The sequence below is a fragment of the Coturnix japonica genome, chromosome 19 (genome assembly GCF_001577835.2).
Source record: "Coturnix japonica isolate 7356 chromosome 19, Coturnix japonica 2.1, whole genome shotgun sequence".
Classification (NCBI taxonomy): domain Eukaryota; kingdom Metazoa; phylum Chordata; class Aves; order Galliformes; family Phasianidae; genus Coturnix; species Coturnix japonica.
The window spans coordinates 5,659,600-5,676,173 of record NC_029534.1 but is presented as its reverse complement, the minus strand read 5'-3'; the positions used below and the strand labels follow the sequence as shown (position 1 = coordinate 5,676,173).

Genomic DNA, 16,574 nt, shown 5'->3' with positions numbered 1-16,574 from the left:
GGCTCCTGCCCATGTTGCACCATGCTCTCAGCTTCCCTAGCAGCTCTGTGCTGACAGACAGCTCCTGTGACAGCGCTGGCTGCCACCTGCCTTCACTGGCTGTGTGTTGCATGAGCTGCTCGCTCAGCCCACTGCTGGCTCCTGTTTCCTCTGAAAGGTCATTGATAGGTTTCCTTGTGAGACACCCAGAGGCAGCCAGCCTCCTCCATGCCTAAGCTCTGGGAGCTGAGGACTAAGCAGGCGTTAGCTCACAGCTGAAACTGCTCCAGCCAACCAGTTCTATCCCCAGAAACTGGCTCTTGCCTGGTTCCCATTAAACTGACCCCAAACAACCCAATTCTATGGCAGAAAATTGCTACTTTACTCCAGTTCCTACCAAACAGCGACCAGTTTGACTGTGGCAGGCACTGCTGCCTCTCTGGGAGCCCCAAACCACAATGTCCAGAGGGAAACGAATATGGGTTCTCCCTGTCTACAAACAACAGCCTCTGCTGCATGACCAAACACTACAGACACCGTGGTTCCAATTCCAGCCTCACTGTAATTGTCTTTCAAACCACAAACACATCGAGATTGCCCCCAAAGCAGCAGGAACCTGCAGTGCACAGACAACGCGCGCTAGGTGGCAGTGGGGTCTGGAAGTGATTCCATTGCTCAGCTGCTTCACACGCAGCAGGAATTGGGACTGCAATCGCACCACACACTCCCTTAACCCTGAGGTGGATGGTCGCTCACCCCAAAGGGCTATTCCCTCAAAAAGCCCCCAGTAAAGGGGGATCTGAGTTAATTCAGCTCATCAGGGCTGCTATGGAAGCCGTGCTACAATGCAGGGCTGACCCCCACCTTCCAGCCTGCTGCTGGGAGGGCAGTGAGCTGTGGCTAACAGACCTCCTCACAGCTCAGCCAACCAGCCCCGAACAAGAGAATCTGAAACGTGCGAAAACAACAAGAGAGATTTATGCAAATCTCTGCCTTTCCACACTTGGTTGCTTTTCCTGCTCCTGCCAGGGTGGGTTGCTGTAACAGCGATAAAGGGAGAGGCTGTAATGCTGCCACAAACCAGCTGAAAGGAAACGCGTTCAGCTCCAGGACACCGCCCTGATGGAAACAGAATGGGGGGGAAGGGGGGGCTGCGGCAACCGGCACCTCCCAACTCAGTTATTAGCTCAGTTTTATTACAAAGTTCCAATCACCATGTACAGTTTTTACAATGTCACTTCCTGGGGGGTTTGGCTGTGCTGCTATAAGGACTGGGGAGGAATCTTTTTATTCTTTTTTTTCTTTTTTTTTTTTTTTAATTTTTTTTTTTTTTTTTTTTTTTTTTAAAGAACAGCACCATTACTGTCAGCTTTGGGACACACCTACAAAAACCAACTAACATAGAGGGGCAGACAATTCATACCAGAGAGAAGGAGCAGGAGGGAGAGGGGATGGGGAGAGCACAAGGGAGAGACCACGGGGAGACGAGGGCAGCCTGGTGGTGTTCTGCTCCTGGCTCAGTGCAGGAGGGGATATCTGTGTGCCACAAGGGGGGTTGGATGTCCCCCAATGTGAGCAGCCAATGCTGCATAAGGCTGTCGGTGTGTGGGGTGGGAAAACTACCTGGGAAGTTCTCACCCCGAGGAGAAGCCTGGCTGCGTTGTGGTCTTTCAGAGGTTGTCAGCAGTTAAGACTTTGTTTGGCCTCATCAGGGCACTGTTACTCGAGTGGGGGAAGGAAGGTGGGGCAGGGGCAAAGGGGACCATTTCCTTATTGCTTCCTTGAAGTAATTTAGTCAGCAGAGGTTGTAGGAGAGGAAAGAAAGGGGACATGGAAAAGAAAAGAGCCCCGAGAACCCCATCCACCGCCTGATGCGTACGTTGGGAAGAACACCATGCAAAAAGATCTGCCTGCTAGCTAGTGCCATGTATAAAGTAAGTACGGTAACAGTTCTGGCCTGGTTATTAGAGAATATATCACCATGAAGCACAAGCGAAGTCTCTGAACGCCAACGACTCCCTGCTGAAAGTGCATCTCAAGGAGTTTTGCTTAGGAGAAGGATTCACTGCGTAGAACAAGGCACCACAAGAAGGTTGGATACTGGGTCAGGCGTGAGAACACGCTGGAGAATCCATGAGCGGCGGAAGAGAGACCTAGTTTTAAATAATGTCTGTTGGTGCAGAAGCTGCCTTAGATGGGTTCGGGTTTTAGCTTGTCTGCTAGAAAGTCGCTGACAAAGGCTTCCACGATCTCCGGCGTGATCTCCTCCACATCCATCACGTACTTGGCCCTGGCTGACATGTCCAGGATGGTGAGCAGGGGCGCAGCCTCAGGCAGGTTGGTGTAATCCCGGAGAGAGTCAGTCATGTCATCCTGGAGGCCAAAACAAGAGGGAGAGAGGAGCATCAGCAGAGCTACACAGCCAGGAGCAGCACTGCTTCCATGAAGTGGTGCAGCCCACACACATCACACAGAACACTGCACTGGGCTGTGCTGAGCCCCACCACCTACCCATAAAGCAAACCCAGGCTCTGCTCTCACCCAGCACCACTTTTTACCCCTCTCCAGCCTCTTCCCTCCTCTGCTTCACACCTCCAGGACCCCTCACCCCACAGGCAGACCCACAGTGTGTGAGTGCAGGCCCAGAACACATAGCAAACTCAAGCAACGCGCTCAGCAGCCAGACAGATCACAGCTCTGGGCAAAGGGGAAAACTCATTTGTCACTGCTGGGGCTGTGGAATTCAAACACTGGTGCTGGGGCAATTCATCTCCTGAGCATGGCAGGGAGACGTGGGGACACACCGGGGCCGTGTCCAGATCGCACGGTCATTGAAACCAGGCATTCCTCTGAGCAGTTTTCCAACAGCAGCGATGGAAATAAAGGAATCCAGAGGCGGTTGGGAGCAATGCAGCACAGGGCGGTGGCCGGCAGGGTGGTTCCTATCGCGCCTCCCCTTCCACTGCAGGGTTTTCTGGCGCAGGACCACGTGGCAGGGAAGGGAGAGCAGGGATGGGCCCGTGACCTCGGCCCCCAACACTTCCCACCTCTGGGACCAGCCCAGAGCCGAGGTGTTGGGATGCCTTGTCCTTTATACGATCGCTGCAAAGCAACTGAAACCTTCTAATCCATGCAAAACCGGCCCAAAGGCGCTGGGAGAGGAATGGGAGGCGCCTGCTCCGGCCGCGGCCTGGCTGCATTGTGCACTGGGGCCGGCGGAGACCCGAGGCCAGCAGCCAGGGCTATTGAGGTGACGGATGAATGGGACGTGCCGGATGCTCCCCATTCTTTGGTCCTGCTGCCGCAGGGATGTCGGGAGCTGCATGAATAGCAGCAATGTTTCAGCTGCAGCCAGCGAGCAGGAGGAAAACGCTTCGCAGGCTCTGGGGGAGGGGGGCAGCTCCCAGACCCTCCCCATAGAGCCCTTCCAACAAGGGACTCATTCAAGGGTGAGGGGCCAAGTTGGGCCGCTCAGAGACCTGACACGGCCGTGGGAGCACAAGTGCCTGGATGGAAGGGGCCCAAAGGGCTGTGGGTGGTGGTGGGGGCTCAGTGTGGGGGGAGCCCATTGCGGCATTGCAGGACTCTTTGTGCGCTGGGCGGCTCCGGGGGACCCGCTGGTGCGCAATGCGGCTGTGACGTGAGCGTGGAGGCCGAGCAGGCGCACAGCAGCTTGGCGGCTCCCACCTGCCTGGGTCCCACAGGAGGGGAGCCAGGAGCTTTTTTGAGCCTCACGTAAAACCGTTCTGGTTTGCAGCCTGTAGAAGAGTGAAGCACTACACACAGGACAAAAGAGTCCCGTTTGCTTGAAGGCCAACAGCAGAACCCTGGCTCTGCACCACATTCCTAGCACCAGTCCAGCCACCAGGACTGTAGCAGCTTGGGATGCACACATTTCCCACAGAGCACGTGAAGCCCAAGAGGAGGGAGAGCTGTGACAAAGCACCTTACAGCACAGCAGCCAAGCCTCAGGCCTTGCAGATCTGCTCCCCAGGCAGCCCCTGCCCATTCCCAAAGGGAGTTTCATCCAACATTATCTGCACGGCACAGAAATCATCCAACCCCACAGGAACTGGGCAGGCAGAACGCAAATCGACTGCAGGCCAGGTTCCCCCTGCAACACAGCCAGGGGCTGTCCCATCAGCTGGGTGAGTGCACCCTGGGGTCCCTCACTTCAAAGCTGTAATGAGGGAACCCCTCTCCAGCGACGTGGGAGGGCTCTGGTCTTGTAGCCTCTCCCCTTCCAGGCAGCCCAGGCTGGCCTGGCCCAGCTCCCAGCAGAGCCCATGCCGCCAGCTCGCGCTGGCACCACCACGATGACTTTGGGAGGCTGCCAACCCATTAGGGAAGAGGCTGGAGTGCTGGTCCCTTCCCTCCACTCAGGGTGGCAAGAAAAGCAGCAGCACTGCAGTGAGGTGGGAAGTACAGCCAGGCCGACCTGCCTGCCAACATGGACTGAAAGCAGAGGCTGACTGGGACTGCTGCCCGAGCAGCCAGCACACACAGCCCCAGTGTTTGAAGTGGCCGCACGGGGCTGGCAGCCCCAGCGTGGGAGCTTGCCACCCGCTCCTGTCTCCCAGCGCCCATCTCTGCCTGTCCCCACCAGTTCCCTTCCTGGCCTTGAGGCTTTTCCACCTTTGAACAAGCCCAAGACTCAAAGTGCTGAGGGCGACCTACAGCAAAACTTGGGAAAGAACCCCTCAGCTACTAGAATCCAGCCCAGGCTGCACTCAGCTCAGCTGAGCTCCATGTCTCAGTTTACACACCCAGAGAGCAGAGATGACATTACCCAACCCAGCTCAGACCCTGAGGCCCATGGCTCAGCAGCACAAGGGATGGAAGCTGCCCTGTCTCCACCAGCCCCAGCAGTGCAGGATGCAGCCCTGTGCTTGCAGGGAGCTCTCACATTCCCATCCCGCTTACCTCGCCTGCCACAAAGAAGAGCAACGGTGCCTCCTCCTCTTTGGCTTTGTACTTGGCAATGATTTTTTCAGCTATGGGCTGAATCAGTTGTTTCGCTGCCTCCGACTCTCCATCATCCTCTGAATCTGCAGGGCACAGACGTGGGGAGACAAAGCAAAGAGACATACAAAAAGGAGGTTAGGATCAAACAGATGCAAACAGCCCGGGGCACGGGCAGCTCTACCCCACAGCAACAACAACGGAGGAAATAGGAGTCCGAACACACAGCAGCAACTTCAAAGCCACGCGGCTGTGTAGCAATTAGGGAGCAGCTGAATTGCACTTTTCATGTGAGACAGGGAAACATGTAACAGAAGAGCAACACCCGCTCCCAAAATATTTCACTGCTCGCTCCCTTGGTGCTGCTGCTGCAGCATAGGGACAAACAGATGCAACAAAGCCGACGTGCAGCTTGAAAAGGTTCAGGCTGTTTTGAAGACCAAACGAACGTGCTGAGGCTGCCTGCCACCCTGCCCGCCACCCAACATCCCTCCGCCTTGGGACGGCAGCTCAGCAGCTTTTCTGCTCGAGTCTCCGCGGCGGCAGCTCTGTAAAGGCAGCTTTGATTTGCCAGAGGTAGAGTAGAAAGAGATGGAAACATCAATCAAATGCCAGCCACCACTGAAGTTCAAATACTGAGTTGGAAAGAAGAGAGACAGCGTCCTTGAGCAGCACCCAGATGAAAGGATTTCAATTTGGGGACAACTTTTAGCATGACAAAAAAATAATGAATAGTTTGAAAAGGAAAAAACCCTCAAGAAAACAGATTCCTGGTTGCCTGGCAGTGTGCAGCCCATGTGGGCCCCTGGAACCACCTGGCGGGCAATGCCCACTCCCAGAGCTCTGCCTGCCTTTACTCAATGCTTCCCTACCTCCTCCCTTTGCTTCTCTAAGCAAAGACAGGAATGCTAAGGACACCGCACGCTGCATTGCTGGATGAGTCCTGTGTGGATGACAGAGATAAATACATAGAGTTGTGGGGCTTATGCAGTGATTGATTTTTCTGCTAACAAACGCTGTTGGCTGCACTCCAGGCCAGCCCTCGACATTCTGGCTAACCCAGCCCTAAACTCTCCAGTGGCAGATGTACATCGCTCAGCATTTATTCACCCCCGATTCTTGCTAAGCCCACTGACACAGCCCCGACCTCACACACTGCGCTGAGCAAACCCCACATCCCTCCCAGTGCCTCGAGCTGCTTCTTTCTGGGGGTGCTGCTGCCTCCAGGTGACCCCAACATCAGCCGAACACAGGAAGCACAAGTGAGCTCCATACTGCCCCAAAAAGCAAGGACAAGGACACTGCTGCTGGGGGTCGCTCAGCAAGACACAGGCTGGCCAGAAGCCTCCATCCCCATGTTCCCAGTGCATGACTTAGTGCAACACCAGTGGCTTTCACCAAGGCTGAGCATCCTCTTGGATCCAGGCGAGAGTCCTGGCCGCTTTTTGCAGAAAGGTGATAGAAAAACTTTGCTCAGAGCAAGACAAAAATAACTCTTTCTCGAGGCCTGCAGTGACAGCCCCCATCAATCACACTCAGCGTGGAGAGCGAGTCCTCCCAGCTTGAAGAGAGTATTTTTGGCTCTGTGCTCACATCCCCTGCTGGGTTCTACTGAATAAATAATCAGGGTCAAAAGGAAATCTGAAAGGGAGGAAGGGAAAGAGCAAGAGACATACCATAAACGCTGCAGAAAAGGGCTTTTTGCTAACAAAGGGTGTGTGAGGAAGCAGGACACAAGCCCTGACTGACACAGCAGCCCCCAGCACACTCCAGTGCCAGGCAAGTAGGCTCAGGGTAACACAGGCTCTTCAGCAAACCTCACTGCACTCTGATCACAGCAACTGCAGCTTCCCATTGGGCTCTCTTGCTCATCAGGATGCTGTGCTTGGAGCACAGACCACAGAAGTCAAAGCACTGGTGAGATTTCACTATCTCTCATTGGAGAGGAAGGACTGGGACAACCCAGCTGTGCTCCAGGCCCATCCCCAGCCACAGCTGGAGTAAATGGGTGGGTAAGCAGCAGCAGAGGGACACCAGCTTGGGAGGGGAAGCCTGTTCTATCCTGCAGCCAGCCCCCCAGTTAGAGGGGACACTCAAGAACCAGTGAACTTTGCTCAGCCAAAGAACTCAAGCCCTGATCTGAAGCTGCCAGCATACATCTGCAACCCTTCTGCCTCCTAAGCTCCAGAAAAGGCCTTCCTCCTCCCAGCCACCACCAGTGCATTTCTAGCACTCTTCAATGTTTATCAGCATGCCTCACCACAGCCACCACTGAAGCTCCTCTCTAGTGCAAACAGCTGCTCCACCACATCCCTCACTGCAAGGCTGGAGTTGCAGAGGTGCAGACATGGACAAGCTGTGTCACAGGCAGAGCTCTGGCAAACCCCTGTGAGCTGCAAGCAGCTCACACTCCTTTAGGAAGCCAGCAGGACTGTCACTCTCTTGAGTCCCTGAAGGGGAGGCAGCAAGCTGCAGAGCCCTCTCAGCACACAGACCCCTCCCTGCAGGATTTAGCTCCGTACCTACAAAGAGAACAAGGCAGGGGCCCTCGTTGAGCTGCACGGCATTGGAGTCTGTCAGCTCCAGCACAGGTTTGGGGTGCCAGGGGAACTCTCGGCACTCGATGTCATTCAGCACCTCCACTCGCCCCTGCCGGGTGATCACCTCGCCCTGGGAGTCCAGCACGATGAGCGTTGGGATGCCTGTGACAGGAGAGAAACAGGGATTAGTGCCAAAGTGCTAATATGGAAGTAAAAGGGTGTGGGGGAAAAGGATCCATCCTATTGCCTCTGATCTGGCAGGAGGCCAGCGTCAGTGCTGCCATTGCAGCTTATGTGGTGGGAAGTGGGATCCCCAGATCCTGTTTCTGTTCAAGGAGAGCTGTAATTGAGGAGCCAGAGCAGGAAGCTGGGAGACAAGCATTGGCATCGCCTTCCTTCCCTGTCTGACTACAGGGAGAGCTCGCTCACTGCTGCCTGACGCCAATGTTTCTGCACACAAACTGGCACAGCAGACAGGACCCTGCTCAGAAGCTCACTGCAGCCCACAAAGCATGGACTGAAGTGTCTCCCATATGCATGGCACAGCTCAGCAGCCAGACACCACCACCGCAGCCTGGAGACACATGGTCCAAAGCATCACAAACAAACCTTGTGGCAGAGCAGACTGCAAGCAGCAGCAGCCAGGAAGCAGGGTGTGTTTGTTCCCAGCAGAAACCCACACGTTTTAGCAGCCATGAACTCCTCCATGAACCCCCACACCCCTTCCGATATAGAAGCAATTGTCCCATCATTTTCACAGCACACATCTGGGTCCAGCAGGTTGTGAATGTTACACGGCTGGGACACCTGAGGTCCCCAGCTGATGAAAGGCTGCAGAACAGAAGGCAGCTACACAACAAACACAGCCTTCACTGAATTGAATGGCCAAACAGGGCTACTAGTCCCTGTTGGGAACACCCCAAGGAACCCCAAGGAGCAGGAACAGAGCTGGGCAGCTCTGCCGGCACCATCAGCCCAGCTCAGTGGTTAAGAGAAGGGGAAGCTAAGCTCAGTGCTAATTCATTTGTGCTGCTCCTTCCCTCCTCAAGCCCCCAGGAGACCAAGGTGATGTGACCCTGCTCCAACGACTGTGCAGCTCCTGCCCCAGCACGGCACTGCGGCTGTGGGGAAAGCTCAGCAGGCACAGAGCTGCAGAGCTGCTGGATACTTCCTGCACTTCAAATCAATTCTGTAGGTAATTATTTCACCTTTTATTGCTTTGGAGCCAGCTCCTAAGCTATTAAAAATGCTGTCCTGGTGGGTTTGCATGTTGCACTTCCAGCTGTGTGTGCACCAGCAGCTGCTCAGACCGCAGAACACACCATTATTTGCAGTCCCCTGGAGCTGAGCAACACCAGATGGTCTGGGGACCATGCAGAGCTGTGCCCTTAACCCAAAAAAGTGCCTTCTGTCTAGGGCAGAAAGCTGACATCCAACAAACAGATGTAGGTGCGCACCAGAATTACAAGACTCAGGATGAGTGCATGCACACGGATGCACTGAGCCTTCCCTGGCCATGCTGCCAGCCCATAGGATGTTGCCAGCACCTCTGGGCAGGGGCCACATCCTTGCCAGGGGACAACATGGGAGCAGATGGGGAAACTGAGAATCCCTCACACCAGTGCGAGCCTGCAGATCACTGGCACTCATCCAAGCTGATTTCCCCAGCTGGGGCCCAGAGCTTCTCATTGCTGAGCACAATGCAGCTCCTCCAGCCACATTACAGCCAGGCTGCGTGCCCTCCTTCCTGCAGGATGGGGGTCCTGAGTTGTTTATTTCTGCAGCAGCCCTTGGGGAAGAGGGAGGAACACCCGTTCTGCTTCACCCAGGGAAAACAAACAAACAGACCAAAACCAGAGAAATAATCAGTTAAATATGTCCCTCTATACAAAGAGGGATAGGGCAGATGTGGCATAGCCCCTCTCTCCTGAGAATAATAAGGCTATGGGTTTTGTGGAGTCCCCATTTAGGCCAGAGCACCATTCTGCCCAGAGCTATAGGGCTGGAAAGCCCCAGGATAAAATAAAAGCCTTTCGAGTACTACACTAAAACAAGACCCTGAAAACCCAGCCAGGATGGATGTGAGAAGAGGAAGGGATCCCAGCAATAGCTAAGAGATTTTTCTTCTTGGTTACAAAGACCGTGGCTTTAATGAGGCTTTCATTCATCCCACCTGGCTGCAGTCTTAAGACTGGTCTCCCATGAAGCCTTAAGCACGAGCTACAAAAACACAGCAGATGAGACACAGGCTCAGAAGAACTGCAGCTTTCCACATCAGGACCAGCTGCAGCTCTGCACTAACAACACGCAAGTCAAACTGTTGGGAATAGAAGCAAGGCTTCACCAGAAGGCAAAGGGCTGGCTGGCTCTGCAGGCTGCGGGGCCTCGGCCCTGGGACAAAGCAAGGAGTGGTTGCACACAGCTGAGATTTAGCACAAGTCAATTCCTGACATCTGTCTGGGTGGGCACTGTGCAGGGGACACCAGCTGGTGACTGTCCCAGCCAGCAGCACACAGAGGAGGCTTCCAGGCTCCAGAACTGACATTTGTGGCAGCTCCTGCAGTGTGGCCCTGGGGGTGAATGGTGTTGAGTATCAGTGAGATGCTGCTTTTGGGACATGCCTGCGGGAAAGGCTGGTTCTGCATTGATGGCTGATGGCTGCCCCTGACCTGTGGGGGGATGGAGCGGCAGGAGCTGGCAGTCAAAGCCAACAGGAATGGCTCACGCTGGTGACTTCATCTGAGAAAAACACTGTTATTCTGTCATCAAGGACACAAAACAACATCCCGAAAGGAAGGAAGAGGGAGACAATTTGATACCGGGCCCCAAGAGACAGCAGCCAGGCAGCCAGTGTCAGCACCAGGCTCTGCTGTCAGATCCTCATCACTCAGTGCTCGACCCAATTGCTATCAGTCATTTCCTCATCCACCCAGCAACAGCCTCTGAATCACAGCAGCAAACTGAGAGAACAGACCTTCCTACCCTCACCTCTCAGCCCAAAGGTTCATCTTAAGCCACATTTGTTAGAAATACTCCACCAACTCTCTTTCTGTGCAGGAGAAATCAGCGTGCTGCTGCTGCCTCCTGGCACTGCCCCCTGTACAACAGTGGGTTACTCACAAACCCTCTGAATCCTAGGCATTTCTCTAGGAAATACACGGCTGTCTGTCTGTCCCAGCCTGCCTGCAGGTCCAGGCAGCAGCTGCATTCCCCTCATTCCAGCCCAGACAGCACTGCTCACATTCCTCCCATGCACAGGGCTGCACTCATTGGGTCAGCTGCAGGAGCTGCACAGTAACACAGCATGATGGCTGGGCTTGCAAATCCTAAGGGAATGCCAAGAAAGTGATTTTCTATCACAGAAAGGCTTATTCATTACCTTCTGGTATTCAAAATAGCTCCAGGGCAGGGAGAGGTTAAACAGACTGGAAGGAATTAGGAAAACTCTTTCTGGCCCTATCCTGCAAGGCACAAAGCATCACAAAATACTACTGAAGCCAAGAGAAGCACATGATGATCAGCACCCCACATAATTCAGGTCTTTATTCATTTACGATTCCCATCCCCACCCAGGATGCCTGCCATTTGGTCCCCTCCAGACAGGCATTATCTGAGATGCAGCCAGCCCAGCCCACTGCACTGGGTCTGTGGGATCAGCTCTCAGCAAGGCCATAGCCCTTCCTGCACCTCCTTTGGCCAGCCAGCCCTGAGATCCAGCAGACTGAAGCAGGCTGCAAAGGAGCCTGTCTGACCTGGGAATATTCAGGGCCTGCTTTAGACACAGGTCATTCTGTCAGTGCTATCCCACAGACACCAGTGATTTCATCTCCTATTCGGAGCAGTTAGATTTGCATATGCAGACACACACCAAAGCACCCAGCTGCTAAAACTTCCCAGACTCAGAAAATAAGACTCTAAGATAAATCACCCTGTGTTTAACGTGTTAGGAAATGCCAATAACACATCTGAAAACTTGAGGCTGATCTCATGATTTTCATCCTGTTAAGAGGCAGGTGACGTGCAGGATCCATAAATTTCACCTTTCATCTGGCATCAGAGGCTCCTCATCGACCACAAAGCTCTGCTTTCCTTTCTGGATCCATGTGGTGAAGGCTGAGGTTGCTGCAGTGCATCTGCCCCTGTTGCCACAGCCACCCCAGAGCACACTGACTCTTGGTCTCCTAAGCTCCATCCCCTGCATCTCCGGCTGGGCATCCTTAACCATCAAGCCTTAAACCAAACCCACACCTGCTAAGCCGGGTGCTTCCCCCCCTCCCTACTCACCTACAGCCACTACGTGTTATTTTAGTGCCTTTTGGGGGCTCTGGTAATTGCCGTGAGTCATAACACCAGAATTTAGTTATCAAGAAGAATCATAGATCAGACGTTCTGCAATGAATATTGTATAAGCTTTAGATGAGAATTAGCATAGACGGGCTCAGTTTGACTCTACGCATTAGAAAATGGATTCAGTTCCCATGAGATGAGCATTTTGCAAAAACACGGGGGCCAAATGATTTGTTACTGAACCTGGCAAAGCATTTATTTATATATTAAAACCCATATCCGACATGGAAATCTCATCTGCATTAAGTCTGTTGGCTGAGCAATCAAAATCACCGTGAATAAAACGTTCAGAGAATACAACACTGGGTTTTATAGCTGGGTTGGGGTTTTTTTTGACCTCTTTAGCAGAAAGCTTCACAAACCCAGCACAGGAAACCTCTCCTGGCCATGACTTCCCTGCTGGGCTGTGGAGTGACCAGCGGGTGTCTGGAACAGAGCCCAGGGCTGAAACAACAGGTCTGTGAAGTTCCCCCAGGTAACTGCAAATCTCACAGTGCTGTAATGCATCCCACAGGGAACTCATAGGATCACAAAATCTCTCCTAGGAGTTGCAATAAAGGGCAATTCCCATCTGTGTATAGCATTCATTATCACCCCCTGCCCAGCGAGGAGAGTTAGGAGACTTCATCTATGACAGCCACATGGAAGCACACAATGGTGGATTCTTATAAGAAGCTGTGATATGAGAAACAACTCTCTTTCAAGACAGTGCTGCACCCAGAAGCAATTTAATATAGGTGGGTATGGTACAGCCCACTGGCTGCACGTGGGTTATGAATAGAGGCATTCAAGTCAACCCAAATAAAGGCCAATAACTCAACTTACATTTTACACTGAGTTTTTTGAATGCTGTAGGGGCCAACACAGGACTAAAACAACATGAGGTCTGACTGTCTTGCTGCTTTCCAGCAGCATAGCACTGTTCAGGAAGACAAGTTCTTTTGTTGTTCCAGCTCCAGGAAAGGCTCTGCTGGCCTTAGAAAAATCAGAGGAAAAGCCACCCTGCAGACACAACCTGAGGCACGTGCTCCTACACTGGGGCTGCCTGGTGCCAGAGGCCAGCAGGGCTGCACAGGGCTGCATGGATGCTGCTCCCTGTGCAGAGCTGTGAGGATTGAGAACAAAGGCAGCTGCAGGAGCAGCACAGTGTTGTCCAAGTTTAGCAGGAAATGTGGAAAGCCAAGCAGACACTCATAGAGCACAACTGCTAGAATGCTCTGTGAGAATGAGGAGTTATTGCCTGTGCAGGAATAAGCAACAACCACCCAGCAGCCACTGTGAGCAGAGAAAAGGTTTAACCCAAAACAGTATAAACCAGTCCTCTACATTTCAGTGTGACTGCCCATCACACTTCATCCTTGCAAGGAGGTTCCTACTTCATGCAAAAAACTGTGATGAAGTAGGGTTTGCAGTCAAACACGCCCAAATCCCAATGTCAGTGTCCCCAGTAAAGCATCCCTATCATGTGGAAATACGAGGGGTAAAATGGGAGCTATGTCAGCGAGGAAAGGGTCAGGGCACATGGGAACAGCAAATATTTACATTTTCAGGTCAGCACACAACCAAGAGAGACATTTAAGGAGACAGCGGCTGAAATTAAAGGGAAAGCTGTTGTTACTGTTTCCTTGGCTACAGCATGCTCAGTGCTGAGTATCCATGTCTGGACACCTTATTTACAGAAAGTCCCAGTGAAACTGGCAGCAGTCCTGCAGGGCTCTGCCGAAACCAGCACTGGAGAAGGTTGTGAGAAGGCCAGGGAAAAGACAGATGAATTTGGAAAGCTTTTGCCTCATGGGAAGGTCATTAAGAAGCAAAATGATGGCTATTTAAAGCAGGCTAACAGTTATTCTTGATGTGAGGTTAGAGGACAGAGCACAGCGATGGCACCTGAGCTCACCCCACAAGGGGTGTTCAGGGAGGAATCTGAAGAGAGATTATTCCTCCTGCTCACTGGGTTTCTGCCAAATGCTCATATCAGCAAAACTATCCCACTAAAGTCAACGCAGACAAATAAGCTGAAATGAACACACTCAAAGGTTTGGCCACTCCGGGACCTTTCTGCTGATGACGCTTTGCAAAAGCAATGCAGGCAAATACAGGAGAGCAAAACGTGACCACCAGGATGGTCCATAGACCCCCACTGGTGTCCCCAGGCCCCTGAGCACCTTTGGTAATACTCCTGCTTCTCTGCCTGCCTCAGCCTGCACCCACCTGGTTGATGTTGCACTGAAACAATGAGAAACACACAGTTTGCAGCGAGACTGGCAGCTCTTTATCTCTGCATTCCTTAAGCACAAGCAGAAATTCTATGTATACATGGAAGCTTCCTTGCAAGCTATTTACCTTGCACATCTCTGCAGTGCACCTCATCTCCTGTACAAACAACATACTGGTTCCCAGGAGGGCTGCTGGGAACTTCTATCATCTCTGGGACACTCTCAAAACACGCAGACAGAGTGAGCCTCTCCCCTGCCCTCTGAGCAGCTGAGGCTGCTGGATTCTGGCACAGACGCATACAGTAAAGGCAAAGCCATGGTTTACATCAAACATGCACTCTTCTGTAATTCATGTTGCTAACATAAACCAGATGCCATCTTCCTCAGCCTCTGCAGAGAATGATCGCCTGCCTTTGCATTACATAAAACAGCAAGAAAATGAAACTTAAACCTTCAAGAAAAGACAAAATAAATAAATCAGTAATTAGGTAAAAAACATCCAAGCCAAAAAAAGCTTCCAAGTTTCCAGGAAGAATTAGGTTGTTTATGGAAGTCCTGTTTCGATTAACAGTCTGCCTGGCAGGTGGTAGGAATGTGACTTTGCGGAGAGCAGAAACGTGAAGCAGCTCAGCCTGGGGGCACTGTGCTTTGCTTCACCATTTTCTTATTTTAGTTAAACAAGAGGAGACATCACAAATGTTCAACAAAAGCAACAGAAGGGAGTGCTGCACATCAGAAGGGCCTTTCCTACCTTGTATGCCATAGAGCCGATTCAGGCGTGACCGTCTGGCCTCATCCGTATACGGGACAGCTACCCAGGGCATCTCGCTGAAATACTGCTTGAAGGAATCCTCTGACCTGTGCAACAGAGCAGTGCAGGATCCTCAGTGCAGCCCCTCTACCTGCAGCACCATTTCCCCTTTTCTTCATAGACTCAGCCTACAAAGACCTTTCCCCATTGCACTAAGCCCCCCAGCAACTGCTGATAAAACACACAAACATGGGGAGAGCTGGACTAAATTTCAAGCCCAAATTTCATAAGAAAGGGTCTGCAGCATGCATTTGGTGATCAAATATCTCCAGGACTGGTTGCTCTGCCTACACCAGGAGGCACCACTTCATTACCTGTCTGCACTAACGAAGAGTATCTCAAATTTCTGGCCAGCTTCCTTGATCTTCCTGTAGGACTCCACCAGAACCCGTGTGAGGCTTCGGCAGGGTGGGCACTGCAAAACAACACACACATGGGCACACTGTCTAAATGATGGAGCCATCACTGAAAGCCAAACGTGATCTCTTCTATTCTGGAGAGCCAGGAAATGGCCTTGGATGTGGCTGGTGTTTATGGCAGGAGGTCACTGACTCCTGAAACTGCTGACAAAATCTCTCCCACTTTGAAAATCCAAAAATTCTTCCCCTTCTGCAGGGTCAGATGAGGATGTCAAGCAATTGTAATGCTGCTGGCTTCCTCCAAAAGGACCAGGGCATCGTAACTGCTTATGCACCAACCAGCCTCCTTCAGAGGTTGGCAGTGATTCCTCACCTCACCCAAGGGCTGCCCAGAGCTCACCCCAATAGCTCTGCAGAGCACCCACCACTCACCCAGTGTGCAGAGAAGTAGACCCCGACATGAGAGCCCTCCAGAGCACTGCTATCTAGTGTCTGGCCATTGTTCCTTAGCAGAGGTCCAGCAACAACTTCACTGAAGGGTTTTGGCCCCCATGGGAACTCCAGACCTAGAGAGGGTTGGGATGGGAGTGGGAATAAAAAACAAAACACAAAACAGGAAGCATACGGAGCATTTACAAATTCAAAAGTTCCACTGAAAGCCATCTTGCCATTTGAGGTGCTATTTGAGGGATCCTATTGAGGTTCACTCCATTAAAGGGGGATGTAGAATTACTCAGCTGCCCTGGCACCACCATAGTGTTGCCTTGTGCATCCAGAGTGACCTCAGCTCCACAAGTACCTGCATCCTTGCCCAAGTCAGAGCAACTTCTGCCCGTTCTGGTTTTGTGCCTGATAACACATCTTTTCCTTATCCACAATGTTTGTTTTAACAACTGAGGCAAGGTGGTACGTGCTCAGGAATGCAGGCAGCCTGTTTGCCACTTACAGATAAAGCCACTTTGCTGATTGCAGTCCTTGCACCCACCCTGCCTCCCAACCAGCTGCCCTTCTAAACAGGTAAGCAGATGGTGCAGGACACATCATCACAGCCCTAATTCCTCTAAATTTAAGGCTTTAACCATACCAATTAACCATATCACTGGACTGATTTTTTTTGTTGAACACACACATGAACTTCTAGAACTTGCTCTACATAAAGCATGTGTGCATACATGCAAACACAAGCTCAGAATCATCTGCTGCCAGAAACTGATTTGAGATATTCAGCCAGAGATGAGGAAGCATCACAGATGGCCCAGGCCATAACTGGTACTTGCTGCACAGTTCCTGCCAGCAGACACCATATTCAGTATCTGCTGCATGAAGGAATGTTTGCACAGGCAGGTTAACAGCTGAACAT

The 16,574-nt window shown here is 52.2% G+C and overlaps 1 protein-coding gene across 1 annotated transcript in view; it reads right to left on the bottom strand.

Annotated features, from left to right (window-relative positions):
* Positions 1–521: 521 nt before the first annotated feature.
* The window catches only part of NXN (nucleoredoxin), a 47,934-nt gene continuing 31,881 nt past the window's right edge, over positions 522–16,574 (bottom strand). The window contains exons 3-8 of the mRNA XM_015880764.2: positions 15,647–15,780; positions 15,170–15,270; positions 14,796–14,902; positions 7,464–7,643; positions 4,903–5,027; positions 522–2,352 (exon numbers count right to left, since the gene is read on the bottom strand). Coding sequence (XP_015736250.1) covers positions 2,170–2,352; positions 4,903–5,027; positions 7,464–7,643; positions 14,796–14,902; positions 15,170–15,270; positions 15,647–15,780 — 830 coding nt within the window. The 3' untranslated portion in view covers positions 522–2,169. The remainder of the gene's footprint in view (positions 2,353–4,902; positions 5,028–7,463; positions 7,644–14,795; positions 14,903–15,169; positions 15,271–15,646; positions 15,781–16,574) is intronic.